The sequence below is a fragment of the Nyctereutes procyonoides genome, unplaced genomic scaffold, assembly GCF_905146905.1.
Source record: "Nyctereutes procyonoides isolate TBG_1078 unplaced genomic scaffold, NYPRO_anot_genome, whole genome shotgun sequence".
In the NCBI taxonomy this organism is placed as follows: Eukaryota; Metazoa; Chordata; class Mammalia; order Carnivora; family Canidae; genus Nyctereutes; species Nyctereutes procyonoides.
In genome coordinates this window covers 7,113,222-7,140,892 of record NW_026575144.1, presented here as the reverse complement: position 1 = coordinate 7,140,892, position 27,671 = coordinate 7,113,222, and the positions used below count along the sequence as shown (strand labels likewise).

Below are 27,671 nucleotides of genomic sequence, written 5' to 3'. Positions count from 1 at the left end.
GTGTATAAGAAAATGAAGTAAACTACTGGCATATTGTATGGAAAGATTATCATATGTTAAGCTTGATGTGTTAAAAATAGAACCATATAAAATTTCATGTAGGTATGCATCCTGAAAAAAATCACCCATAATTATACCTATAAATTTTAGTCAATCTATCAAATTACAATCATGTTTAAAAGTCAAGAAGTTTTAGGACTCAGTTGTGTAGATTTATGGGGAAAAAATGTCAATTTTTATGGTGTTTTATAAACCCTAAGGTACTAAGCAATGCATGATATTGTTTTTATTGAAATGTCATTTTAGCTTCTAGAATAAGTGGAGATCAGAATAATATCACTCAACAAATTAAACTCCAAATTTTTATTCAGCAGAATTAATGTGAAATTTACATGTAAAGCAAGAGAAATCTGCTCTTTAGGAAGTTACAATGACATACATAATAGACATAAAGTCAACAAAGATAACAAACAAAATTTTTAGAAGTCTTCCAACAATTTCATCTTCTGGACTTGTGGGAATCGTAGTAGATATTAATATCCAGTTTTTACACATCATATCCAACATGCTCTTGCTCCCTGCGGGGGGGGGGGGGGACAAGAAAAGTACCCTGAAATAAACATGTTTATAATCTTGATTCTTTAAACTCAATGGAATATTTGCACTGTAAAGAAATAGTGATGAGGGAACATCTATACACACCTGTAACCCATCAATAAAGTAAAATACTTTCCCCTCTAATGAATTAAATTATTTCCCACCTACTCATTTTGACCACTTTATGTCATAATCATACATTTTTCTACATGTCAAATATGCTTGCTTTCTGAAGAGAAACTACTCAAGGAACTATCAAAACGACTGTTCTCTTGTCATTATCAGTAGTTACTTATGAAATCTTATCTGCAAAGTCCTTTACCATCATTTCTGTTGGCATCAGTGAAATTGCCATTCTTCCAACCTGTATTGGCAACATCACCAGGAAATGTGAATTTGAAGACACAGAAGGCAGGTGATAAAATATTTTTTTAATTAAACAAACAAAAGGTCTTTTTCATTGCCTTGATCTTTCCTCGGGATCCCCTCTCATTAGTTTGGTCACTTAATAAGATATCAAACATTTAATTTCCTCCACATTTCTGTGTTAAACAGTTTTTTAAATAACAGGAATTTCAAAAAGTGTTATGTATTAATGTGAGCTCTGTTTAGCACACTGTTGGAACATTTTACCGAATGCCTGTCAGGTAGGGAGTTTAGAACCATTCTGAACTCCTTTTTCAGGAATTCAAGGTCAGATAAATCAAGTAGTTTTCAAAGACTTGCATCAAAGTTCCTTTTATACAGTCAAGTTAAAGGGAGCGTCAATATTTTTAAAAAGAAGCAATATTGGGCTAGAAGAATATTTTTTGCTACTTTCACCCAAAAACCAAAAAGGCAGGTTGAGTTGTAAGAGAGAGGGGAACAGATGAGGTTTATACAGTGTTGTCTTCTCCCATTTAAGCAATCTTGGTTAATTTCTGTAATAACTAGCCCCGTTCCTGGAGAAGGGAATGGTATGCCCCAAATTACACAGCAGGCACTGGCACAGTAAACACCTAGAATTTCCTGGACTTTCAACAATTCCTTTGGCCTATGTTTCAGAAACAAGGAGTGAGAATAATTCATGGGTTTGCAAAGTGATTCTCCTTTGCTGTGATGGCCATGGCCTCCAGTTTATGTTTGTTTAATCTGTGCCCTGAGGGGCACCTCTACTTTCCTCCAACAACAGAAAGAGACCAAAATAGGAAGTTCGGGAGAGACCAGGGAGCTGGCAAGGACTGATGAGTGAGCAGAAACCCATTTCTCACCTGCCTTAATCCCAGGTAGCGGTAGATAACCCTGCTCCTTGGTTTTCTTTCGGTAAACTGTAAACTCTTGCTAGGACAAAGTGCATTCAGCACGGGTGGTCTCTTAGCAACCTTGGTCCCTGTGTCAAAGCAATTAAAAGGTTTTACTGGAAAGTGAGGTAGTGTACGAAGTGGAGCAGCAGAGAGCCTGCTTGGAGAAACTCTAAAATTACTTCCAACGAAGTCAGGAAGATGTCAAAAAGTGGACTTTGGAAAGAAAATATGACAGTTTAATTTTAATTTATCACAGATTTGTACAGCTAAACACTGAACCTTTAACAGAAACATTAAGCTGGATTCTAGAGTTTTCCTGGCAGGGCAAACATTCACCATGTTTTTAAAACAACATTTCTCAGGGGTGGGAGAAGAGGAGAAATGTTTAAAGACACATACTTGAAACTAGTAAGTTCTAAAGACCCAATACACAGTACAGTGGTTATAGACAAAATATTATAAACATTAGACTTGCTAAGAGATTAGATTTTAATTGCTTTCAACACAAGAAGAAATGATAATTATGTGGTGTTATAGAGGTGTTAGCTAATACTCCAATGGCAATCATACTGCAATATAAATGTATCACATCAATGTGTCCTATACCTTACACTTGTGCAATGCTGTAGGTCAAACACAACTCCATCAAAAAACTTCCTTAAAAATTATTTAGAATATATTTGCTTCAATATCTTCTAGGACAACAAACAAAACTTCTCTGTCTACATAAGATCATAGTTCATGAGATTGTATGTCTGCTATAAATTCTATAAATTTTAAGATTTTGTATCACTTTTATGAGCAAATTAGAAAGTGGAGGAGTAAATTTTTTTTTAATTTTTAAAAATTTATTTATGAGAGACACAGAGAAAGAGGGAGAAGCAGGCTCCATGCAGGGAGCCCAATGTGGGACTCGATCCCAGAACTCCAGGATCACACCCTGAGCCAAAGGCAGACGCTCAACCACTGAGCCACCCAGGCGTCCAAAGGAGTAAATTCATTACAAAAGACCAGGCTATAATATTTGGTCACAAATGGAAATTATTTATTCAATATAATGATGGTGATTACAACTCTGAAATAATAAAAATGCTACTTAGATAATTATGTTTAAATATTCAAATATGATTAAAACCCATACCTTATGATCACCCATTACACTCCTAAGTATACACCCGATGCAGGGATATCTGCACCAGGACACACATTGTTCATAATATTCTCCACTTAGAAGCTACCCAGGTGCCCAAGATAAATAGATAAATTCATACATATAGTGGAATATTACACAGTAATGAAAATTAAGCTACAGCTCCATACAAAAGCAGGGATAAATTTTACAATCATAATATTGAACTTTTAAAAGGCAAGGCACAAAAGAGGTGCTTGGGTGGCGCAGTTGGCTACAGCGTCCAACTCTTGATTTCAGCTCAGGTCATGATCTCAGGGTTATGATATTGAGTCCCACCTCAGGCTCTGTGCTCTGTATGGAGTCTTCTTGAGATTCTTTTCCTCTCACTCTGCCCCTCTCCCCACATTTTCTCTCTCTGAAACAGATAAAATAAATCTTTTTTAAAAAAGTGTGAAGTTTGGGGTGCATATGTGGATGGCAACAGTGTAGAAGTAGAAGGTAAATTTATCAAGGAAAGCAAGGGATTGGCTACCATACATCAGGAGGGGGTGACTTCAGTGAGGGTAAGGGAAGGGATAGCAGTTTGAGGCATTCCCAGCAGTATTTTATTCCTTGCTCTGGGTAGTGGTTACACTGGCAATCAGTTTTTAATCACTTATTAAACTGTATATATAAGTTTTATGTGCTTTTCTATATGTATATTAACCTTCACAACTGAAATACAAAAAGAAAACTAAGAAATATCTGCAAATGATCACAGAGGCCAAGTTTGGAAGGAAAGACTATATGTGATTTTTTTTTTATTCTTTCTGTTTCTATTTCTCACATTTTCACTTAAAAGGACATTACTTGCTTATATAATTTTAGAAAATAAGGAAAGTAGTTTCAAAACTGCCAGGTCTCTTCTTCCCCATATATTGAAAAGTAACATATACTGATTTTATTTTGCCAAACCAATCATTTAAACAAATATGAACTTGGGAAAAATTAGATTTATCCTTGAAACATTTTAATGAAAATATGTAACTTTTGTGAAAAAGTATAAATTACATTATTTCAATTAAAAAGTTTTATTAATAAAATTAACTTTCCTTGACTTCATTTTAAATTTCTTTTGCTAAAGAACATGTTCTTGTCTCATTCAAAACTCATGATCAACAGGATATGGGTGGTTCTTGTCTGGTTCTTCTACTTGATGATAGATCTGCTTCTAGATGTAATCCTTGGAAGGACACAGACTTGTATCACCACAAGCTTACTAACATGCTCAGATTTTACTGTGGATTACAATTATGAGTGTCATTACACTTTGATTTACATTTTGATTAGTTCTTACTTAACTAGAAGCTTTGTAATCAGGTGTTTTTTCTTTGGGATTGGACTGACATTCTTTTTGGGTGAAAAGCTATTTAACACCAGCAATTTTTAGGGGGAAAATGATTCCTAGTGTCTTTTTTATTGGATACAACATGTACCAAGAATATAAATTTCAAACAAAGTAGGACACTTCTAAGAGTATGCTAGAACATATTGAGTGTGACTGTCTCAAGACCATGATCTTATCTTGAACCTGGTATTTAAAAGTCATAATTAAAATAACCTCCGATTTCTGATATAAGACATCCCAGATTACTTTGGGCTTAATAATACTTCATGTTGAAATTTCAGATGACTGTAAATAATTTATCATCTCATTTGCAATGTTTCTACCTATGTTTCTTTTCCCTATTTCCAGGAGGCACTGGGAACCAATTTATTATTTTATCGAATGTTGTGCTGTCTTATCTAGTTGTTTTTTTTTTTAATTTGTACTTATTTTATCTTTTGACTCCAGGAAAAGCCCAAATAATCTAATTCAAAGTGATCTGTTCCTTGTTTCTTGAGTGGTTGAAAAGCGGTATCTCAGAAAGTAAGTTGGACAAATGGAAAGTAGCAATAAACTTCAGTCTCTGGGAGCTGAATTTCACTGTATTCCCTCTTCTTCCTCCTGCCATCATCTTGTAGGCTCTTGCCTTTAAAACCTTTACAGTCTTGTTTTTTTTATGTAAAATAGGGCTTCTCAAATCAACTCTGACTTCTGCAACCATAAGAGTGGATTTGCGAAATGGCTTGGCCCCCCAGTAAGACTTCACCATTTTTTCAATTTCTTTCCCTCTACTATTTCCCCTTATTAGGTGTGGATTCTTGGTCAAGACAAAGAACAGAACATACTTTGTAAAGTCCCTTTTTTAAATCAAAAGAAAACACTTTTCATTGGATTCAAGTTTATAGTCTTAATCTCTTGGGTCATACTTCAAAAATATTTTCTTTTTTGACAAGAATGTGCTAATCCTACTCCTGTTTCCATCAGTATCTAACAGTCAAGATAATATTGAGCAAAGTTCCCTAGAGACATAAGTTGGAAAATGACACAAAATTGAAATCTGTCCATTTTTACTTAATAGGTCACTTAATTAAAGTACAATAATTACCATTTATTGAGGGTCTAGCAGGTGTTAGGCTGTGGTTATATGCTATTAAAACATAGAGCAACTATCCACGGCTACTAAGTATTCTGTGCTGGATCTTGGATTCTACTAACCCAGGATTCCAGATGGCACCATCTTTCAACTACATATATTTATTAATATTTTCAAACAAGAAGTTACTTTTGAAAAGATCTATATTAAGGTAGAAATTGACCATACTGAAATGCAAATATCCACATGTAATTATTAGTGACCGCTCTTCCTTTGGTCCTGGCTCCTTTGTGCATTATGTGAACTACTGGTCAATAATGCAACGGACAGTCTTGCAATTACCCTTCTGGGTGAGATAACCCTGAATTTGCCAGGATAGCTATACAACAACCAGCTGTTCATTTACCTAAATCAAAATAATCTGCTTTTTGTAAATGGGACAGTCACAGACCACCAATGTGAGCTTACTATCTAGCAACTAGGTTTGCTGAAAGTAGAAGTTTTTAAAATCCTACTAGCTTTTTTATTTGCAATTTTATTCTTGTTTATCATTACTTATCTATCCAGTGATCAACCTTTGACTGACACATTTTTCCCCTTGATCTCCTAATGTTAGCTGGACAAAAAAATAACAAGAATGTTTTCAGGACATGGTGGTTGAGCGGTGAGTCTGGAATCAGACTGATGGTATTTCACTCAGATCTGCTACTTCCATGAGAACTTAGACAAGTTACATCAACTCTCTGTGCCTTAGTTAGCACTTCTACAAAATGGGGATGAAAATAATAGTACCTATGTCTTAGGACAGTATGAAAATTAAATGAGATGATACTTGTGCCTAGCAAGTACCTGTATTAAGCACTGGTAAATATTACCATAACTAATCTAGTGTATTACCTCCTAGATGGTATCTTTGAATGAATCATTCTTGGGTTCTCTTTAAACACCTGAACACAAAACTGTCACACACCTTTGAAATGCAATTACCTCCTCAGTGATTCATCCTGACTTTCTCAGGCCAAATTAAAGCCAGCTTGTCTATAATATTTCCACTCACTACACTGTATTATGTTTATCTGCATAGAACACCCCATAGACTGCTGTTATTTTACTAGAAAGTAAGGATGGCTTTATCCACCCTGGCTGCCAGTACCTCACAGTATCTGACACCAATTCATTTTCAACAAATATTGATTTAACAACTACACTTAAAGTAAGAGCTTTTTCGGAAGACTGAAAGTTCATTTTGTTTACATGATAATTACAGCAAGAAAAACACATATATTAAGTCAACCTTTTCCAGCAAATATTTAAAAAGTAAAATCCCAAAGTTGGGTGCTTTCTCTTTGTCTCTATACAGAAAATATCTCTTTCCTATAAAGTTCATGTTCAATAAAATTATCTTTTAGAAACTTGAGAAATCATATGGGTGTTATGTTGTGTTGATGTCTTTGCTTCTGTATTGGTTTTTTCCTTGTAATTAGGGAACCATGTCAAGTTTTTGGAAGGCAACAAAAATTTGGCATCAGCAATATGGGATTTTAGGATAGGAATGTCCTGTTAGGATGGCTACCGTTTCTATGGCATAATGGAGATTTGTCCCCTTAGGACTCCAGAAATGGATGCTGGTGTGGCTGAGCAGGAGACTCTTCAAATTTGAGTCATTCAGAAGTTAACTAAAAACTCAAGTCCATTCAATGATAAATGGGTTTTGTGTGTAATGTAAGTTTCTAAAATTTGAGTTCAAATTACATTTTTTAAACTAGTGATGGCTCCATTAGACTCTGCTCAAAGCTGAATTATGTGAGAAAGGAAATTTAACACACATCTGAGAAATTAATTCATCAATGGTATGTGCCTTGTGTGAGAGAAAGCTTGTTGAATGAGAATCATAATAAATGGCATATGGCTTTACACTTAAATGACTGCCAGCATGATTGTTGTACCTTGTTTCCTGCTTAAGATATGATTTCAAAGAGATTTTTCTCTTTCCAGCTAAGAAAAACAATAGTAGTAAAAGGTCTGAAATACGACACGAATGTTGGCACTGGAAAAGATATTTGCAATTTTGTAAACTTCCCATTGGACAAACGAGGCCCAGAGAAATACAGGAAGTACAGCAACTTGTCTGAGGTTCCACAGCTACTTTTTTTCACAACTACCATCATAATTGCCTCAGCAAATTTTTGACATTTGAGATAAATGGGATTCTGCATTTCACTTGGCTATTTGGAGATATGCTACCTTCATCACCTCCCAGTTTCTTTGATTCGGGCCAGGGTCAGACCAGAGAGTCCAAAATAAAGTAAGTCACAAGTGAAAACTGAAACACTTGGCAGGCCAGAACTTGACAAAGTGGACTTCGACTGAAAACAAAAACATGTGCTTTGTCACAGATGGTCAGTCAGCAAAGCAGAGCGAGGAGAGAGCTTTGGCTTTAGAGCTGGATGGAACTGGTTTTAGACCCTGGTTCTAGTCGGTGTTACCCTGTAGCTTTGGACCTGGCACTTAACCTCACCTGCCACCCAAAGATAATGCCTGTCTTGCAGGGAATGGAAAGGATTTTATTCATGGGACACCTGGGTGGCTGGCTCAGCGGTTGAGCATCTGCCTTTGTCTCAGGGTGTGATTCCAGAGTCCCCAGATGAAGTCCCACAACGGGCTCTTCGAGTGGAGCTTGCTTCTCTCTCTGCCTGTGTCTCTGCCTCTCTTTCTCTGTGTGTCATGAATGAACAAATAAAATCTTAAAAAAAAAAGAAAGGATTTTATTCATAACTATCATTAGGAAAGGCCTACAAACGCTTTGATTGTAATCTCCTATAATCTTATACGGTGAGTAATTAGCGCTCCTATTTCCTTGGTTGGAGAAGCTGAGGAGCAGAGAGGTTAAATCAACTATTCAAGGTCACACACCGGGGATAACCAGGGACTTGAGTGAAGGGCTTCTGGCTCCACAGCCTGAGGCACTACAGTGTCTCAGGACTGGTAAGGAGGTAAGCTGAGGGCCCAGCAAGCTGCCTGGCGCTTGATGGGGCTGTGGGTGTTACAGTGAGGCTGGGGGCTCAGAAGGATGGCCCCTTCCCCACAGCCCAGCCATGGGGAGAAGAGGCTGATGACAAATGAACCTGGAGGTGGAAAGCCCTGGAAGTGGGGGCAGGCATGCAGGCATGTGGGCTGGTTTGTCTGGCAGCACTCCTGAGGGTCCACCCAGCCCGCCAGGGGGATGGAGGGGTCCCCAGACCTGCATGGATCTACTCTACTTCTCTTCAACTCTACCTCTGACGCTCTGTTTCTATGTCAAGGCCTCTGTGCTGTGAGCCTCCCCTGGCCACCACTGACCCTGCCTCGAAAGGTTTAAGTAAATATCTTGGCCTTAAAATGAACGATTTTTTCTACACATAAACATCTCCTCTTAATCATCCATTGCCAAGACTTCTGAAGGTTGAGATTTCCCATTGGCACATTCCTGCCCCAGATAGGAGATTGTGCGCTACCCTCAAGGAGATATAAATCGCCCAGTTTATAGGCACTTAACATTAGGAAATCTTCTGGCACCAAAATAATCAAAATGTTATCAAGCTTCTCCCTGTCAAGTTCCCCAGCCCTCTCCATGAATCACAGCTGTAGTGCGCTCACCCAAGGCCAGATGAACTGCCCTGAGCCTGGCCAGGGATCAACTGCAAGGTTTCAGGAGAAGCCCGGACACGTGTTCGTGCCCCTGTGGTGTGAGGTAGTGGGAGTGAGACTGAGGGAGTTTGTTAGTTTGTTTGTTTTTTTTTATCTGCAGAATTCATATAGTGGCCAACAGACTGCCACTCCAGGCTGGGGGCTGGTGAGTGGAGGAGAGTGGGGAATGTCTGGGCCCTTTGGAGTTCTAAAAAGCATCTGGCAAAATCTTACGATCTATTTTCTGCAACACACACTCTGCATACATTCACCAGTGGCAAGTTTTGATTCATGAAGGTGCAGATTTGATTTCTGAAACCAGCTAAGTATTTTTTTGGAGTCAAGTTTAACTTGAGAAGGTAGATGGCTGGGTGGGAGAACAGAATTTCAAGTTAAATGAACGTCTGTGACCTTTTTAAAGGCAGAAATATATTTCCAGCATTTAGCACAGGACTTAGAACAAAATGGTGCTCAATAATAAGTAATGGCGGGGGGTGCGCCTGGTTGGCTCAGTAGGTTAAGTGTCTGACTTCAGCTCAGGTCATGATCCCAGGTCCTGAGACACCAAGTCAGGCTCCCCTTTCAGTTGAGGTCTGCTTGTCCCTCTCCCTCCTCCTCTGCCCCTCCTTCTGCTCATGTGTGTGCATGTGCTCTCTCTCTCTCTCAAATAAAATCTTTATAAAAAACGGGGGGGATTGAGAAGGGGGGTAGAAAGGTGAGGATGAGATGCAGCCTTGGGACGCCTGGTGGCTCAGCAGTTGGGCGCCTGCCTTTGGTTCAGGTCTGATCCTGGGATGCGGGATCGAGTCCCACATCAGACTCCCTGAGAGGAGCCCGCTTCTTCCTCTGCCTGTGTCTCTGCCTTTTTCTCTCAGTCTGTGTCTATCATGAATAAATAAATAAATCTTTAAAAAAAAAAAGAGAGAGATGCAGCCTTAAGGTGCTGTTCTTCTATGCCTCACCAGCTCATTACCCAAAAAAGGACCAAAGGAGGAACCCTGAAAATCTCTGATTTTCCAAGAATTTATAGCCTTCCAAGGGGAAGTCTAATCAAAAATGCCTGTTTTTGGTGAATCAGTCTTGGGTGTGAAGACCCTGTGAAATCTGGGCCCTTTCTGTACTTCTCACGTACCATGGAACAAGCCCATTATGACTGTATCAGAGTTACTCATGAACTAACTTCTTTCTCCTACTATATTCAGAGCTTTTTTTTGAAAAAGATTTTATTTATTTATTAATGAGAGACACACACACACAGAGAGAGGCAGAGACACAGGCAGAGGGGGAAGCAGGCGCCATGCAGGGAGCCTGACATGGGACTCGATCCTGGGTCTCCAGGAGCACGCCCTGGGCTGAAGGTGGTGTTAAACTGCTGAGCTACTCAGGCTGCCCTATTCAGAGCTTACCCAGCACTATGTCTTGCACACAGTAGGAGTTAAATAAATGTGTGCATAGTGTAAGCTTGTAGAGCAAAGCAAAAATCCCATCTCCTGAATGATAGGGGGACACTTTGGGAAGCAGGAACTCTCATCTAGGCATGAGTCCAGTCAGCAATGGGGAGGAACCAGTCCCTTCTAGCCACAGAAGCACACAACCAAAAGGAAAATTTTAGAATACTGGCAAAACAGTCCAGTTTATGAAAATACTAGCTTACACTTTGAAATTGTTTTGGGAGGTTTACCAACTTCATTGATCTTAGCTATAGCCCAATGTCCCGAACTGCTAGGTATGCCATCCTCCAATGCCTATCCTCACCACCCACACAGCTTGCTCAGCCTAAAGATGAAACCAATTATTGTTGCTACCATTTGCTTTTTTTTTCTTCTTTCTTTTTTCCCAAGATTTTATTTAAATTTAAGTTAGTTAACATATAGCATAGTCTTGGTTTCAGGCGTAGAATTTAGTGATTTATCACTTCCATATAATGCCCAGTGCTCATCACAATACTTGCCCTCCTTCATGCCCTTTACCCATTTTGCCCATCCCCCACACTTCCCTCCATTGTCTCTACCATTTAGATTAATATTTTCCATCAAAGACCATGCTGGGGGCTCTAGGTTTGAATCTGAAACTAACAAGAGGCAATTAAGAAGATTCAGGGGACACCTGGGTGGCTCAGCAATTGAGCCTCTGCCTTAGGCCCAGGGCGTGATCCTGGAGTCCTGGGATGGAGTCCCACATCGGGCTTCCTGCATGGAACCTGCTTCTTCCTCTGCCTCTGTCTCTCCCTCTCTGTCTATCTGTGTCACTCATGAATAAATAAATAAAATTAAAAAAAATAGAAGATTAAAGACAAATTCCAGTGAGGGATTTCACAAACAATGTTACTATACTTGGCTACTTACACACATTATGAGTTCAACCCAATCCCTTCTAAAAGAGCTTATGACTCTCATTTTACAAATGAGGAAACTGAGGCTCAGAGAGGTACTTGCTTAAACTCACACAATTTGTTAGTGCTCCAAGCCAGGGCTCAACACCAGGATAGCATCTACCTCATTCCCGTTTGTGGTAACACCTCCCTTCCACGTTCTGTTGAGAAGAGTGATACACCTGTTCAGGAGCAATGAATATACGTAACCAAAGCAGGAAGCTGCATTAGTCCCTGGTCCTGAAGAATGACTGGATTGTCTGGTTTCAGCTGAGCTCACAAGGACGGAGCAGGGCATTGGCCTTTCTGAGCTTCAAGGTCCTCCTTTTCCAGACAGAAAACACAGTGACCTACTTTTCAGGACTCTCAGAAGCAACCATTATAAAGGAGGCTGCAAAGACAAAGCCTCCAGCTGGAAGAAAACAAGAAGGCAATGAATCACTGGAACAAGACAGGTGCCGTGTCTGAACCAAAGCTCAAACATGGTAGAAAGACCAGACCCACACCTCCTGTGCAGCTCCCCATGAATATACCTTCCCTGTGTGAGATTTCCCTTTGCAATCACTGCAGTGACAGGCATACCAAGCCTACCACCAGGCGTGGCCGAGTAATTTAGGAATTATGAATCCTAGCTTCTTCTCCTACCTTCATTTAGCCAGAAGGAAATGAGAGGAATAAAATTCCAACTCATTAATCTGTTGTGCAACGAGCCTCGTACAAATTGGAGGGATGTTGAAACCCAGTGAGGGGAAATTGGCTGCATGCGTCTAAGTTTTAGCTTACTATATTCTCCCCCTACCACAGGCAAACAGGAGTTATACTAAACTTTCCTCCCACATCAACATTTTTAAATGTCACATATTTTAAAAACCGAAACTTACTGTTCAGGGGCTCAATAAGCGAAGTCCAAAGTCAAGGAGAGGATCTCTCTTTTGTGAAAAACACCATATGCTCTAGGTGGATCAGGAGACTCGCTGGGCTGTTATTAATAACTGGCTGAGAGCTTGATGAAGAAACATGAGCCAGACTGTCACGGGAGGAGGCAAGTGGAAAGGAACTGACGGGCACAGGTGGGATAAATTATAACAAAAATATCCTTAGGCCCATACAGGAGCTCAAACAACTAGCTCCCCCGCCCCAGCAATCAATAGACCCTTATGTCAAATGTTCTGAGAATTAAACAATAACTAACAAAAATGTCATCTGACTCTCTTGGAAAACACCATGACTCATTTAATGTTATACCATCCTTTGTTCTTCTGAGCAATTCTTTTTTTTTTAAGATTTTATTTACTTATTCAATGAGAGACACACAGAGAGAGAGGCAGAGACACAGGCAGAGGGAGAAGCAGGCTCCCCACAGGGAGTCCGATACGGGACTGGATCCCAGGATCCTGGGATCACACCCTGAGCTGAAGGCAGACGCTCAACCACTGAGCCACCTGGCGTCCCACTTCTGAGCAATTCTTTTCCATGGATATCTGAATATCTTTTCAAATTTATACATTTTGCCTTGTTTACTTTGACTTCCCTCTCTTTTTAAAATATATATGCAAATGGATTTTCAAAGGCACATTATCATTTTGCGATCTGTTTACCTGTGAGCAAATCAGTCTCTCCCCCCTTAAGGAACCCAAAACAATCCCAGGAAAAGTGTATAAGTGAAGTGTATGTATGGGCAGGGAGGGGAAGGGGAACAGATCTCAGAATAGTATCATAAAAGGGAACCAGTAGACTTGAGGTCTGAAGAATTGACCGTATCACAACCTGGCTGCTAGTTTTGAAAAATTATATGTCAAAAAAGCCCCAAAACAATACACCTCCCTTGTCCCCAACAATTGATGGTAAGTGTTTGGATCATGAACAGTATGCTTTCAGACCTAAATTATATTAAACACAGGGTCTGCCTGTCTGAAACGTTAAAAGGAAACTGATCATTAGACAGTTATGGAAATACAGAAGGATACAAATTTAAGTGAAAAAAATCTTGTCAAATCACCACATTCTTAAAAGTCTAGCTCCCTGTCACCTTGGCTCAAGCCTGGTAACTGCCTTTTTTTCCAAACTAAATGCTTTTTCACCAAATCCTGGGGATGGGGGAGATCAAAACACCTCACTAGAGACAGTGGAGTGCTATTTTGCCAGGGCAACTGTTAAAAAGAAAAAGTAATACACCAGTGACCGCCAGTTTAATAGATTGTTGAGGAGTGGCATTGAGAACAGGGTTTAATCGCCCACTGGTTAATCGCCCACTGACCATTTACAATTCTTGCGTACCCACTGAATATACGTAGCTTTATAGAACACAACATGCATGTACTATTGTAAATACATTATGTACATCGTAAAACATTAGTGGAAACTTTTAAAAGATGAAATTTTAAAGTGGACATTTTAACAGTTTTTTAAAAGATTTTATTTATTTATGAGAGACACAGAGAGAGAGGCAGAGACACAGGCAGAGGGAGAGGCAGGCTCCCTGCGGGGAGCGCAATGCAGGACTAGATCCCAGGACCCCAGGATCACGACTTGAACCAAAGGCAGATGCTCAACCACTGAGCCACCCAGGTGCCCCTCTAATAGTGTCTTAACACTCCTCAAGGGTCATTTGTAAAGGTCCCTGGGGGCACAAAGATCCCACTCTGCAGATGACTAGGGATGCTTCAGAGCCCTAGCTTACTAAGTACTGTGGGTTGGATCGTGTCCCTCAAAAGGAAACATTCAAGTTCCAACCCCCAGTACCTGTGAATGTGGCTTTATTTGGAAATAGGACCTTGCTCGTGTAATCAATTTAAGATGAGCTCTTACTGGATGAAGATTGGTATACTGGGCCCTGACCCAATGGCTGGTGTCCTTAGGAGAGAGGGAAATTCAGACACAGAGACACATGGCGGGAACACCATGTGACAGAGGAAACAGACACTGGAATGGCACATCTACAAGCCAGGGAACACCACGCATTGCTGGCAGCCACCAGAAGTGACAAGAGAAAAAGGAAGAATCTTCCCTTAGTGACTTCAGAGACAGGATGGCCTTGTGGACACCTGGATTTGGGGCTTTTAGCTTCCAAAATGGAGACAATAGATTTCTGTTGTTTTAAGCCACCAAGTTTGTGGTCACTTTTACTGCAGCCCTAGAAAGAGAATATATTCATTCTGTGACATTAGCAACGTGATGTTAGTAATGCTATTTACTCTCCTTGTGCCTCAGTTTCTTCATCTGTAAAATGGCATTTGAAAGCTCTGCTGATGTAATCAGGTTGTTTTGAGAAATAAGTGACATAAGGCATGCCGTGTCCTCAGCATGGCACCGGGAACATGCTAACAATAGCATGTTACACTTATGGAAGCTTTATGAGTGAGGACGGGGGCTCGCCAACTTTGGGGGAGTATTCACTCACCACTCAGAAACTTGTGTCTCAGGAGGAGGGAGAGCAGTTGCAGGGGCATGAGATAGTCTCTAGATCTTCTGGGAATCTAAAGCTTATGCTAGATTACCCAGATCATTCCTAACAAGATAAAACATTGAAATACTAATTATTAAGTATAATTTTAAGACTTTCTATATTTTGGTCTGAATGTGTTGATTTTTGCTCACATTGAGAAGCTGTATTGTAAGGATGTATATGACTATAAAAGGTTAGGAGATAGATGTTCATAAGCTTTGCTACAAAATGTTGATGTAGAACAGTTCACGATTATGTACTTCACAGTTATCTCCAGGAAATAGAATTTACTGTGGTTGACAGTTATGATCAATACATGTGAATGAGGCTCTCTGGGAGAAACAATTGCAAAGAGAATACAAGGTGTCCAGGATGTACACTTGTTATGGGAAGGAGAGTAGATTTGTCCTAAAGTAATGGCTGGGTGTTTAAGAATGAGGAAGAGGAATGTGTAGGGCAAAATCTGAATGGATACAGAAAGTTGTAGAAGTTTCACGGAGAGGGAATTGTATTTGTCGTGGTCAATGTTGGCCAAAGTTTTGATGGTCTTATTTGTAAGTTTTTCTTTAAAAGAGCTTTAGTATCAGATATTATACTAATGCAAAACTAAACTTCTGTCTCTGTTAAATGCATGAAATTGTCCTACTTTGGGAAATAGCTAAAGTTCTTTATGATCATGTTATTTCCTTTTTAAAAATTAATTAATTAATTATTCACTAATTTTTAGAGAGAGAATCTTAAGCTGGCTCCATGCCCAGCGCAGAGCCCTACTCGGGGTTCAATCTCATGACACTGGGATCATGACCTGAGCCGAAATCAAGAGTTGGACATTTAACTGACTGAGCCACACAGGTGCTCCATAAACCTTCTTTTATTTTTTAATCTTTTTTTGTCATTTTAATTTTAGATCGATCTTATTTTATTTTCCCTGCCACAGGAACAAACACATTTCATTGCCAATTGCATTATTTTTTTTTAATGAACTCTAATCAAATCTATCACTTTTGAAAATTATCATTAGTAAGCTAATCACAACCATTTTAAGGCTTTTGTGTTCTACAGATGGTTGGTTCTATTCTAATGCTTCCCTTAATACATTTGCAAACCAGCTACAGGCCAGAGTGCTCTGACCCTGACAAAGGATGGTCTCAGAGCCACAAGGGAAAGGGCTCAGCCAAGTACCCTTGAGCACAGATTTCTAATGTCATCGCTTAAACAATTTGGAGACCATACCACTGAACTGGGTCAGCAATTCAGCACTAACAAGGAAATTAATGGGTTCATGAGATTGCTAATCCAAGATGGAGTGGAACAAGCATTACCCAGAGCTGAGTGAGCTGATGAGGGATGATTTTGTTTTGTTTTGTTTTGAAATTTACTAGTCCTTTAATATTTTGTTTTCTGGACATAAGGAACTCCTTTTTCTTTTCTCTTAACCAGCTATAAAAATTTTGAAGGCTATGTTTTTGAAAACATAGAATTGAAACACATCTTTCTCTCTCTTGTCTGATTCCTCCAGAATTTGGAAACTCTTACTGAGTATTCTTATTTTCATGGCAACAGAACTATTTGCATAGGTTTAATAAGAATCTGACCTCTTTATTGATAGGATATAATAGGAAACATTGGTTATACAACCAAGGTTTTGTCCAGAATGTTACATTTGAGAATTAATTAGGTGTAAGCAGTTGTTAGTTTTAAAGAAATAAGGTTGAGTTCTTAGAGCCAATGTTTATGAAACCCTTTTGCTAAAACCAGCACATTTCCTGGCTTACAGTGTTCCCAGACTTACAGAGGAGTACTATGTTCTCTTCCTGACAAGCTCAGGATATGAGCTGATGGACCTTGAGAAGAGAGGAATTCACTCAAATCTATGTAATGCGGGTGAAATCTGATGGTGAGTTCTTGGCGTGGCATTCAAGCCTCGAGAAGCTTTGAGAAGTCCATTCTGGGGGATGCCTGGGTGGCTCAGAGGTTGAGCGCTTACCTTTGACTCAGGGCATGATCCTGGAGTCCCGGGATCCAGTCCCTCATTGGACTTCTCACGGGGAGCCTGCTTCTCCCTCTGCCTGTGTCTTTGCCTCTCTCTGTGTCTCTCATGAATAAATAAATAAAATCTTAAAAAAAAAAAAAAAGTCCATTCCAGGGGATCTCTGGGTGGCTCAGGGGTTTAGTGCCTGCCCCTTCAACCCAGGGCCTGATCCTGGAGACCCGGGATCAAGTCCCGCATTGGGCTCCCTGCATGGAGCCTGCTTCTCCCTCTGCCTGTGTCTCTGCCTCTTTCTTTCTCTCTCTCTGTGTCTCTCATAAATAAATAAAGAAAATCTTAAAAAAAAAAAAAGTCCATTCTGAGATTTCTTATGAAAACTTCCAGCAACACAAACTGGATTTTAATAATTTTTTTAAATTTATTTTATGATAGTCACAGAGAGAGAGAGAGAGGCAGAGAAACAGGCAGAGGGAGAAGCAGGCTCCATGCACCGGGAGCCCGATGTGGGATTCGATCCCGGGTCTCCAGGATCGCGCCCTGGGCCAAAGGCAGGCGCCAAACCGCTGCGCCACCCAGGGATCCCCACAAACTGGATTTTAAATCGCCATTCCTGCTGCACCTCTGTAAATAATCAGGTCATATCTAATGAGACTAGCTTTATTTTATGATCCAAAATAATCTCTCCTTGTGATTATCTTTGATCAAAAGAGGGATAATTCTGGAGAGAATTTTTGTTTTTCAGTGGAAAACAGTAGCACATCCTGTGGGTTACCAGATTTTGGCCCTTTTCATTGTTTCTAAGCTGGTTTGAGTCTCTTTGTAGATAATTGATGGATATAAACTCCTGCAAACTGAACTAGGTCCTATCATCTTTTACACATTTTCAAACCTTATTAAATTTCTGATTCTTTTATTTTTCTTCAGGATCTATCTACAACCATTTGAACTAACATTTCTAATTTATCTCCTTCTCTCTTCTCTTGGCATTGCCAAGAACTAAAATATGACTGACTAGATCCTCCTTGGAACTTTAGGTTGCCTTGTCATTGGCTTTTACCCCCAGCATCTGAGGAAGTATTGCAATCTAAAGCTTCTGAAGACCTCAGAAGACTCATCCTTGCAGCAGCCCATGCACAGGCCAGATTCCCCCTGGAAAAGGTACTGTCTGGGCTACCAAAGAAGTCTGGTAAAATGCTCAGGTCATGTGTGCCTGCATATAAATACAAGGCAACCAAGACCATGGACAGCATTTCCAAGAGCATTGACAGCTTCAACAAATTCAATGAGCAGTGCTGGATTACCTCCTGCCTCTTGGAATCTACTTGGAATAGACACCCCCAGGGTGTAACTCCTGGCTCTTTACCTAAAATAACTATTTATATTAATATTTCTCTATTTCACTCTAGTCATCCTTAAAAAGCCTGATCAGTAGGATTCTACATCAACTGATCTTAGCCACTACCTCTCAGTAGATGATTTAACTGATTTTGCAGAAGTAACACCCATGAGAGTCTTCAGGAGACTATTTTTTTAGATGATTTTTCCACTCAGGAGATTTAAGAGTACCTCTGAGTTGTTCAGTGATAAATGATATTTATTCATCTTGAACAAAAGAAGGGACTGACAGGGGGGCACCTGGGTGGCTCAGTCAGTTAAATGTCTGCCTTTGGCTCAGGTCCTGATTCTAGGGTCCTGGGATCAAGTCCCTTTTGGGCTCCCTGCTCAGTGGCGAGCCTGCTTCTCCCTTTGCTTCTGCCCCTCCCCCCCACCCCCAAATAAATAAAACCTTTTCTTAAAAAAAGAAGTTATTAAAAAAAAAGAAGGCACTGACAATGTTGAATATTTTTTAAATTTTGATTCTAGTAGAAGGCACACATCATTAAATATACCATCTTATTCATTTTTAGGAGTACAGTTCAGTTTTGCTAAGTGCATACCCACTGTTGTACAACCAGTCTCCACAACTTTTTTTGTCTTGCATTCTTGAATCTTTATACCCATTTGAAAACAACTTCCCACTCTTCCTCTCTTCCCTCTGGTAACCATTGTGCTACTTTCCATTTCTATGATTTTGACTAGTCTAGATACCTCATGTAAGGGGACTCATACAGTATTTATCTTTTTGCCACTGGCTTATTTTACCTAGCACAATGTCCTAAATATTCTATTAAATGCATTAATCATGTGTTGTTTATCCACTCATCCATCAGCAGATGATGTTGAAATTTACCTGAGCCCTATGTTCCTAGGAAACAGTAGTCAAGAAATCCCCCTACACTTTTGTACTTCAAAATGGCTTTCTGCAAAGAACCACAGTTTATGTGACTTAGATATGACCCATGGATGCCCATCTGTTTGCCTAAGACAAGAGCAGACACAGACTCTCCAACTCCCCTTCCTTGTCTCATCAGATGATTAGCTGAATTGTCTGTCCCCAGATCTGGATGAAAAAATGACTAATGTGACTCAACCAAACTTGAGTCAGGCTTCTCTCCTACCTATAGCCTCTGGACTCTGGCCCTCAGGTCAGAATACAGAACAGCCTTTCCTGACTGCACCAGTCTGCAGAAACTTTTGAGACTCTTGCAGATCTTCTGTTCAGAATGTTCTCCCCATTGCAATAGTCTTTTCAAATAAAATCTCTCCATATCTTAGTCTGGATTTGTTCTTATTTGATTGGGGTTAGTGGGAAAGTGCTGAGAGGTGTACCACTAGATGCAAACTTTGAGGACCATGGCTGCTGTCCCAGCCTTGACGCGGATAATAATTTCTTAATCCCATTTTATAGGTAAGGAGGTGGAGCTAGAAGGCGAGGACGTGCTGGCAGTCACAGCATCATGACGGAGTGGGAATCCATGCTCTGATCACAGACAAAACAGTGCCCTTTCCAGCACAAACGTGCCTAATCTTGGTCAGTGTTTGCAGATGATGAAAACATTCTCCAATATTCCAAGGAAAGGGAAATGAATCCAAGAGTGAAAAAAATAAACAGGATACCCAGAGTTCAAAAGAATCTCTTTCAGTCTGTGGAAATGAATGAAAACCATCCAGATGAGAACAAGCAAAGGCTGTTTATTCAGAGGTTGTTCTAGGGAGGGAGTAGGCCACGATCACTTACATTTGGCAGAGACTTAAAAGCAGGCAGAAGACTGGCAAGGGTTTATAGTGGATAAAAAAGAAGGCTTCAGATGTGCCCTGACTGGGAGGCCTGGGGAAGTTGTAGGTAGGCTAACTAGAAGTGGGGAGTCCTATGTGACTGCTTAGGGATTGTATGGCTTTCTCTTGTTGGTCCTAAATTGAAGTGGATGCAAACACTAGGGAAGCTGTCAGTTACTGAGTCTTGGCTGTTTGGGGCTGTTTGCCACAGGGGTTATGGGTTGGCTTTCTGGACTGGTTACTGCTGTGAGCAGGTTGGCTTCCTGGGCGGATTGCGGCAGGTTGTGGGTCAGGGTTCTGTTTTTATGGATAGTCTGATCTCTGTATATTCATTCCGTCCATCTCTCAGGGACTCTACATTCATAAGAGGCCTTCGCACCAGCCCTGCAGATGATCCCACACTCAGACCAAGGAGGGCGGCAAGAGGCTTTCCGCTTGCGTAGGAGAAAGGCATGTAGTGGCTAAGTTCGCTTCAACTACCTTCCCCCACATTGTCTCTTTTTAAAATAAAAGTTGAAAAGCAGGGCCTGAGCATCATCTTTGGCTTTCCAGGGCTCACAGACAATTCACAGATGAAGACCCTCCTACTTAGTTTCTATTTCTTATGTGGTTCACAGAATCTCAGAAAATCCAAAGGACTTCAGCAGTCTCCTCGCATGGCCCTTATATGTAACAGATGGGGAGAGAGAGGCCCAGAGATCACAGTGTTTAGGTCTAATTCTGTTGAGGCTTCCTTGAGGCAGTAGAGGGACAGGATGTCCTTAAGGAGCTCAGCCAGTGGGTGACATGATTACATAAACACACTACTCATTTCCCGGGCCTACCATGCACTGCCTCAGCTCTGAGCTCATAAATGCTGTTCCTTCTAAAGTCCCTTTCCTTTCCCTAATTCCTCTCTGTGAATTCCCTTTCACCCCTCAGTTCCTAGTTGCAGCATTACCTCCAGGAAGACCTTCCACACACGCCATCCTCCTCAACACACATATGTCCCCAGAGAGTGCCCTGTACCCCCCTTCCAGGGCTGAGCGTACTGTTCTGTGCCAGGGTCATTTGCCTCTTTCCTCAAGTAATCAAAAGACCTTGAGGACCACTCCTAGATCTAGTCTCTGTTGTCTTGTTCCTAACTGAAAGCAGCCCCCCTGACATTTGGAGATGTGCCACTCGGAGGGGAAAGACTTGGCCAATGGGGGGGTGGGGATTGTGTGTCAGGGCCAAGTCCCAAAGGAGAAGTGGGAACTTGCCAATGAGTCAATGGGGAAGGGTGTTTGAGGCAGAGCTCTGGAGAGGAGCAGAAGCTTGGGAACAACTGGGAGTGGGTATGGGGAGGGGGCAATGGCTGGCAGCTTGCTTCTTTGAAGGATATGGGACAAGGCGGAGGTGGCCAGACCTGAAAGTGACACTTGAGGGCTCAGGAGCTGGGCACATGAGGTGAAGGGGTGTGGGAGGAGGGGTTGGGGGATCAGAACCGGAGGCCAGAAAAGCAGCTGGGAAACCATTTCTTAAAACAGCTCCGTGTACACTCAAGACAGATCTGACCTGGGGCGGGAGTAGAAAGGAGAAGCATGCTTGAGTCGCGTGCAGCAGGTATACGGTTGGCAAGATGTAGGGCCTGGCTAGAATTGGGTGGGGAGAGACTGCAGGAGGTCCAGGACACCAGATTCCTGGTTTAGGCAGCTGGGTGAGTAAGATATAAAAATTCAAGGGGTTGATGAGTCTTTCCTATGTATCAGACCCAGAGCTAGATTTTGATGCCAAAGATGCTGAGAAATTGGTCCTGAGACACAAGGAGCCAGCCAGTGGCCAAAGGAGACTTGAAGTTCTTTCAGGTTATGTACTTTCCAACACTACCCTATGCAATCTGAGACATGGGTCCTTCCCAGGGATACAATTTCTGACCCACACATCACAGCTCTTAATCCTGCAGGACCAACGAGGAAGGTTCAGACACGGAGGAAGTAGAGAGGGGGCACTGCAGAGCTGCCAGGGGGGGGTCCACACCAAGACAGGGAGAGCGGCTTACCTCCAGCCACCTCCCACCTGCGAATCTCTCTTACTCCATGCATTTTGATGCAAAGATGTTACATAAACTTTGCCTCTAATTCCCATTTTTATCGTTGCAGACAGATCTCTAATGTTTCTTTTCCAAATTTTAAAAAGGGTTGTGGTTTAAAACTGAAATAATGAAAATAAATCCAGGGGCATCTGAGTAGCTCAGTGGGTGGGCATCTGCCTTCCGCTCAGGTGGTGATCCCAGGCTTCTGGGATTGAGTCCCCTATACGGCTCCCTTCTTCTCCCCCTGCCAATCTCTCTCTCTGTTTATCCCTCATGAATAAATACATAGAATCTGAAAAAAAAAAAAAAAAAGAGGATGGGTACTGGGTGTTATGCTGTATGTCGGCAAATTGAACTCCAATAAAAAATAAATTTAAAAAAAGAAAAAAGAAAAGAAATCCTATTGGAATTATGTATTTGAGCTGTTTTTCAAGTACTTTTCCCCATTTTCATCTCAAAAAGTTATTTGGGTTTTTGTTATTAAGGAGAGAACCTGGCTTGAGAAACATATGTTGAAGGAAGGAGTCAGTGTAGTTAGTAAGAAAACCAAGCAAATCTTGCAGCAGTACCTTTCAAGAACCAGCACGACCCTCCCCACAAGCCCCTGGCCCTGGGGGGGGGGGGGGCGGAGCCCCGGAAGGGGGTGCTCATCAGGCTGCAGGTTCCCAGCCCCCTGGGCCGCGCTGGTGTTTTCATGCAGCAGGACGCACAGGGGCCCGCGCTGAGGGAGGGGGCCTCTTGCAGGAAGCTTCATCTGGGTGCAGGTAACTGGCAACACGCAACTGCCCGCACGTCCTTGATAACATTTGTCAGGAAGCTCACTTCCTGTCCTTAATGAGCCCCGTGTTTCCTAAAGCACGGAGACCGGCCTGGGCACGGTGGGGGGCAGCGGGGAGGAAGTGACAGCCATCAAAAGCTTTGCCCGTGGTCTCTGCCCTTTGCAGCACGGGTGCAGCAGCGAGTGGGGGGCCGGGGTCTGCTCCGGGCCTGGAACTGCTGCACCACGTTTGAAGGCGGTGAAGGCCTCCTAAGAATCCAGCACCTACCGGATTCCTTAAGAAAGCAGAGCGCTCCAAAGAGTTTATAAATGACTCCGAAGGATCCTGAATGTTACATATTTTGGATGTAGCACTCACACAGCGCCACTGCCAACAGAAAGTAAGTGGCTTTGGAAGAGAGCAGCTGCCTTTCTTTAATTGCATGTGCAGAAAAGAAAAACTTAGAGATACGGCAAGCTAAATGGACATCTACCCTCAGCGCGCAGTATCCTGACAATCCTGCAGTGATAAAGCCACAGGATGGAGGAATCACAGCAACCGTTCTCATATCTTGAGGGCTTGTATTGTCCTAAGTCCCAAGTCCCTGTTCTGAGAGCTTCACATAGAGGAACATACCTGTCCCACACAATCTATGAGGGAATATAAGGAAATGGATGCAGAGTGCTTATGCAATTCATCCAGGGATCCTTTTTTAAAAAAGATTTTTTTAAAATTTATTCATCTGAGAGAGAGACCGAGAGAGCACAAGCAGGGGCAGAGGGAGGAGAAGCAGGCTCCCAGCTGAACAGGGAGCCCAACATGGGGCTCCACCCCAGGACCTCAGGATCATGAGCTGAGCCGAAGGCAGACGCCCAACCATCTGAGCCGCTCAGATGCTCCAGAATTTCATCCAATGTCTGACATCAGGCACTCGGATCCCAGTGCCCATCGATGCTCTCACCTATGTTTTCAAGATATACATGAGTAAACTAAAACAAAAACACATTCTGATGCAAAACAAAGAAAAGAAAAAAAGTGAAAAAAAAGGAGCCACCTCTCATATCAACTGAATTGTTTAATCTGTCTCCCTGTTGCCAGGTTGGACAAGCCAGTAAATCCTGGAGAAGGAAAATGCTCAGAAACGGATTAACCTGGAGAGGTTGAGATGGATGAGTGGCTAGCGCCCTCTTTCAGGTAGGCTCGGCTTTCCTTCAGAAACATAACCGGGCTGATCCAAGCTTATAGGTAATTCCATTTATCATGCAAAAACAAACATGAGTGCAACCCAGGGTATGGGTTCATGGATATTTCAGGTCAAGCTGGCTCAGGGTTTGAAAGGTAAGTATTTTCCCTGTAACCCTTGGGGGGATTCTCAATGCATAAAAAAGGACAAAAACATGAGTTATCTGTGCTTTGTCTGAATGGTAGTAATATCTATCTAACAAGTGAACATCTTGAGGCCAATTTAAGGCGCTTGTTTTCCTAAAGCACACAGAGAATAAATAACATAAAAAAAGAACCTGGTTTTAAAAGCCTTACAAATAAAACCGCTCCTCTCTTCCTCCAAGCTGCTATAATTCCCATCTCAGTGATGAGGCTCTGGATCACTGAGCCAAACTGGTCTCTGAAGGATATTCTTTTTTTTTTTTTTCTGAAGGATATTCTTTAGGACCAAGGAAACCTCGGACCTCTTCAGATGACGGGATGCACCTCGAAGACAGGGTTCCTCACACTGGGAAAGTGACTGGAAGTCTGAGTATCAGTAGAATCTAATCCAACTTCTGTGCTTCGTGGCTCAGTGGTCACTGTCCGAGACTCCAACCCAGTCAAATCAACAAATTATACCCTTGTGGAGAAGTTAGGAGAGTAGAGAATATTAGAGGTTTCCTCCACCCATTTCTTTATATTTAGTTTTAGTAAAACTAAACTTCCCTTTAGAGAAGGAGCCCAGAGAATCAGAAATGGGCTGCCCACATCCATGTGGCCATTGAAAATTCTTTCAAATTACTATTCTTAAGCACTGACCTAGGGCTAGTGAGACAAGCAAATTAGAAGCTTCTGCAAAGCTCTGAAGTTGTTAAACTGGGTGTGAAGCCCACCTGAGAGCCAGGCACTCAGAGAATTCAGCAGGTCACCTTCATTTCTGCCCCCTCGAGCTATCCACCTGGGTTATATGTGCATAATCTGAAGGGCTCATCCAGTGAGTCACAGACACTCACCACAGAGAAAAGCCAGCGATTTTAAAGGCACCCGAAAGTTTAGCCTCATATTTCCACAAAGACTGAAAAGCAAAAGTGAAATAAAGCCCAGTGATTTCCTCTCTGTCGTGTCATTCTTGAACTTAGGTCGACTGCTGGGGGGTCTCTCCATACGTGACCAAGTATAGACTGGTTCTTCAGAAACCTCATTCCTGATGTATGTTGGTCAGGACTCCCAGGCCAGTTATGGTCCCAGAGCTCCATAGGGTCATCCTAACACATGACAACACCACATCCCGACTAAAAATTTGAACACCCTTGGACAACTGCAAGCAGTGGCCTTTTCCAAGCAAAGGGAAGCCCCCACCACGTGAGCCCAATTATCAGTGGCAACATGTCCATGGGAACAAAAATGTGAATAAAGGAGAGAACATGCCAGGTGTCTAACTTTACCAGGATGTCAAGTCACTTGCTCAGAGTCCACAGTTCACAAAGCCATAAACTTGTTTTCCGGACAGAGAACTTCTTGCCATGGTTTGCGTTTTGGGGAGTGATGCATGAAACACTTTCACTTTCTTGCAAATATTAGAGTTTCCTGTGGTGGCCACTCTAGCACTGTCTCAAAACTCCCTTTTTCCTGTCCAGCCTTAAAAATCTCTGGATCTCTTCCCCTCTGTTTTTGAAAATTTATTGTGAAAAATTTTACACATACCAAAGTAGAGAATACAGTCATCTGTCACGTAATTTAGACAATCAGCATGCTGCCCATTTTGTTTTATCTACACTCACATGCCCCTCCTCGTCCTCCCCCCAAAAGTTATTTTAAGGAAAACCAAAATATCCTATCATTGCATTTGTAAATATTTTATTTATGGACTTCTATAAGATATAGATCTTTCAGAAATATCTTTATTTCTGGATAAGAAATAGGCTGAATGTATTACATACATCAGTGAGAAGTAGGAAAACATAACAAAGCAAGACTGAAGAGATCTAGAAACTCCCATTAAGTCATGAGTCAGGCAAGAGTTAGTCCACCTCAAAACCGCATCTTCTGTTGCTTCAAGCTCTGCCCTTTCCAGCCGCACTCTGTGACGTCTCTGGCAACCTGTCACTGCCCGGATGGCTCTGCTGAGTAAGCCTTTGGACTCAGATTTAAGGCGAAAGCTCTGCTCAGCACATAATCTGTCTAAGGCCCTGGAGAAAGGTCTCATGGTCAACCCAGAATCTTGCCCAGAGGGGTTTCTGTTTCTGTGGCCTTCCCTGGCACCTTCATTCCAGGGTCCTGACACTTCTCAGGGATCTGGGGCCCAAGTTCTCAGGGAAATAGCTACTGACTAGGACAAAAAAAAAAAAAGAAAAGAAAGAAAGAAAGAAAGAAAGGAGAAAAGAAAGGGAAGGGAAGGGAAAGAGAAGAAAAAAGAAAAGAAAATAGCCATGATACCATCATCATAGCCAGAAGAACAATTAACAGTTCATCTTTCATAGCAACTAACCGGGGAGAGTTAACCCATTTCCCCTTCCATCTGAGCATTTGGTCCCTCAGATGCTGGGTGCAGCCTGGAGACAGACAGGCGGCCTTGCTTGGAGAGCACAGTCCCCCGACACACAGACACACAGACAATCAGGGACCTCACCAAAGGCAGTTCACAGCTTCCTCTTCTCTCCAGTCTGAATCTCCACCTTTTTTGCTGCTCTCTCTCCAACAGCTCCCCAAGGATTCTGTGGCAGCGGCCAAGGTCCAGGCTCTGGAATTCCTCATCTGCGAGGCGTGGATCACAATGATGAGTTCACTTTGTCTCCATATTTCTTTTCCATCAAGAGATCCCACATTCTAGAGCCCGATGACTTGGCCTGCGCTTGACTTGGGCCTTGCCGCTTGACTTGGGCCTTGCCCAAGGTCATTAAATGTGTGTCGGTTTATAGTCCAACAATAGGGAGATACTGGGCAGCCTGTATGTTCTAGACCGGCTCCCAAGTAGGAAGAATGCGAGTTCCCGGCAGGACCCCCTTGGCCTGCCTTTTTGATACATCTACTTCTGAGGGGTAAAGTCCCAGCCCTTGTCTAGGCTGCAGATGGGAGGAGGGGTCAAGGTGGAGTTGGTAGAAAATTCAGGCTGAGAACCTGCCCACCAGGCTCCTGAGGTGAGCACACCAGGTCTGAGCAAAGGTCATGCACTTGACACATGGGATCCTTGCCACAAGAGTAAGGGCAGCTGCCTCACGGTCTTGAGATTTCTGAGGGAGTCTCACCCACCTCCTGTCCTCTGCTGAGTCCACACCCAAGCCTACTCTCAGCCTGCAGCTGGGCTCTAGGTTTGAGGTCCCTCAAATAAAAGACTTTCCCCATTGTCACCATGTCCTTTGCAACAGGACGCAGGCACAGCGGAGGCCTTCTGATAGGAGAGCCTCTTGCAACCTCCCCCACTCCCACCCCACAGAGGCACAGGGAACAGGATCAACAGGTTCCCAAGAGCTTACTGTTAAATTTTCCAGGAATTGTGTCAGCTGGCTGCTAAACACAGACACTATTAAAAATTAAATTATATAAATTTGTAATTGA

General features: G+C 42.0%; 1 protein-coding gene across 3 annotated transcripts; it reads right to left on the bottom strand.

Annotated features, from left to right (window-relative positions):
- Nucleotides 1-387: 387 nt before the first annotated feature.
- Nucleotides 388-27,274, bottom strand: MRLN (myoregulin). 3 transcript variants are annotated; one of them, XM_055308839.1, is made up of 3 exons: nt 26,746-27,271; nt 1,848-1,966; nt 388-578 (listed from the first exon to the last, which is right to left on the bottom strand). In XM_055308839.1, the coding sequence occupies exon 3, from the start codon at nt 565-567 to the stop codon at nt 418-420; it is 150 nt and encodes a 49-aa protein (XP_055164814.1). In that variant the 5' UTR covers nt 568-578; nt 1,848-1,966; nt 26,746-27,271; the 3' UTR covers nt 388-417. The 3 variants fall into 3 exon arrangements, 2 of the variants coding, with proteins under 2 accessions (XP_055164814.1, XP_055164815.1); XM_055308840.1 differs by lacking the exon at nt 1,848-1,966 and having other exon boundaries at nt 26,746-27,272; XR_008662310.1 differs by lacking the exons at nt 388-578; nt 1,848-1,966 and adding an exon at nt 3,412-3,427 and having other exon boundaries at nt 26,746-27,274.
- Between the last annotated feature and the right edge of the window lie 397 nt (nt 27,275-27,671).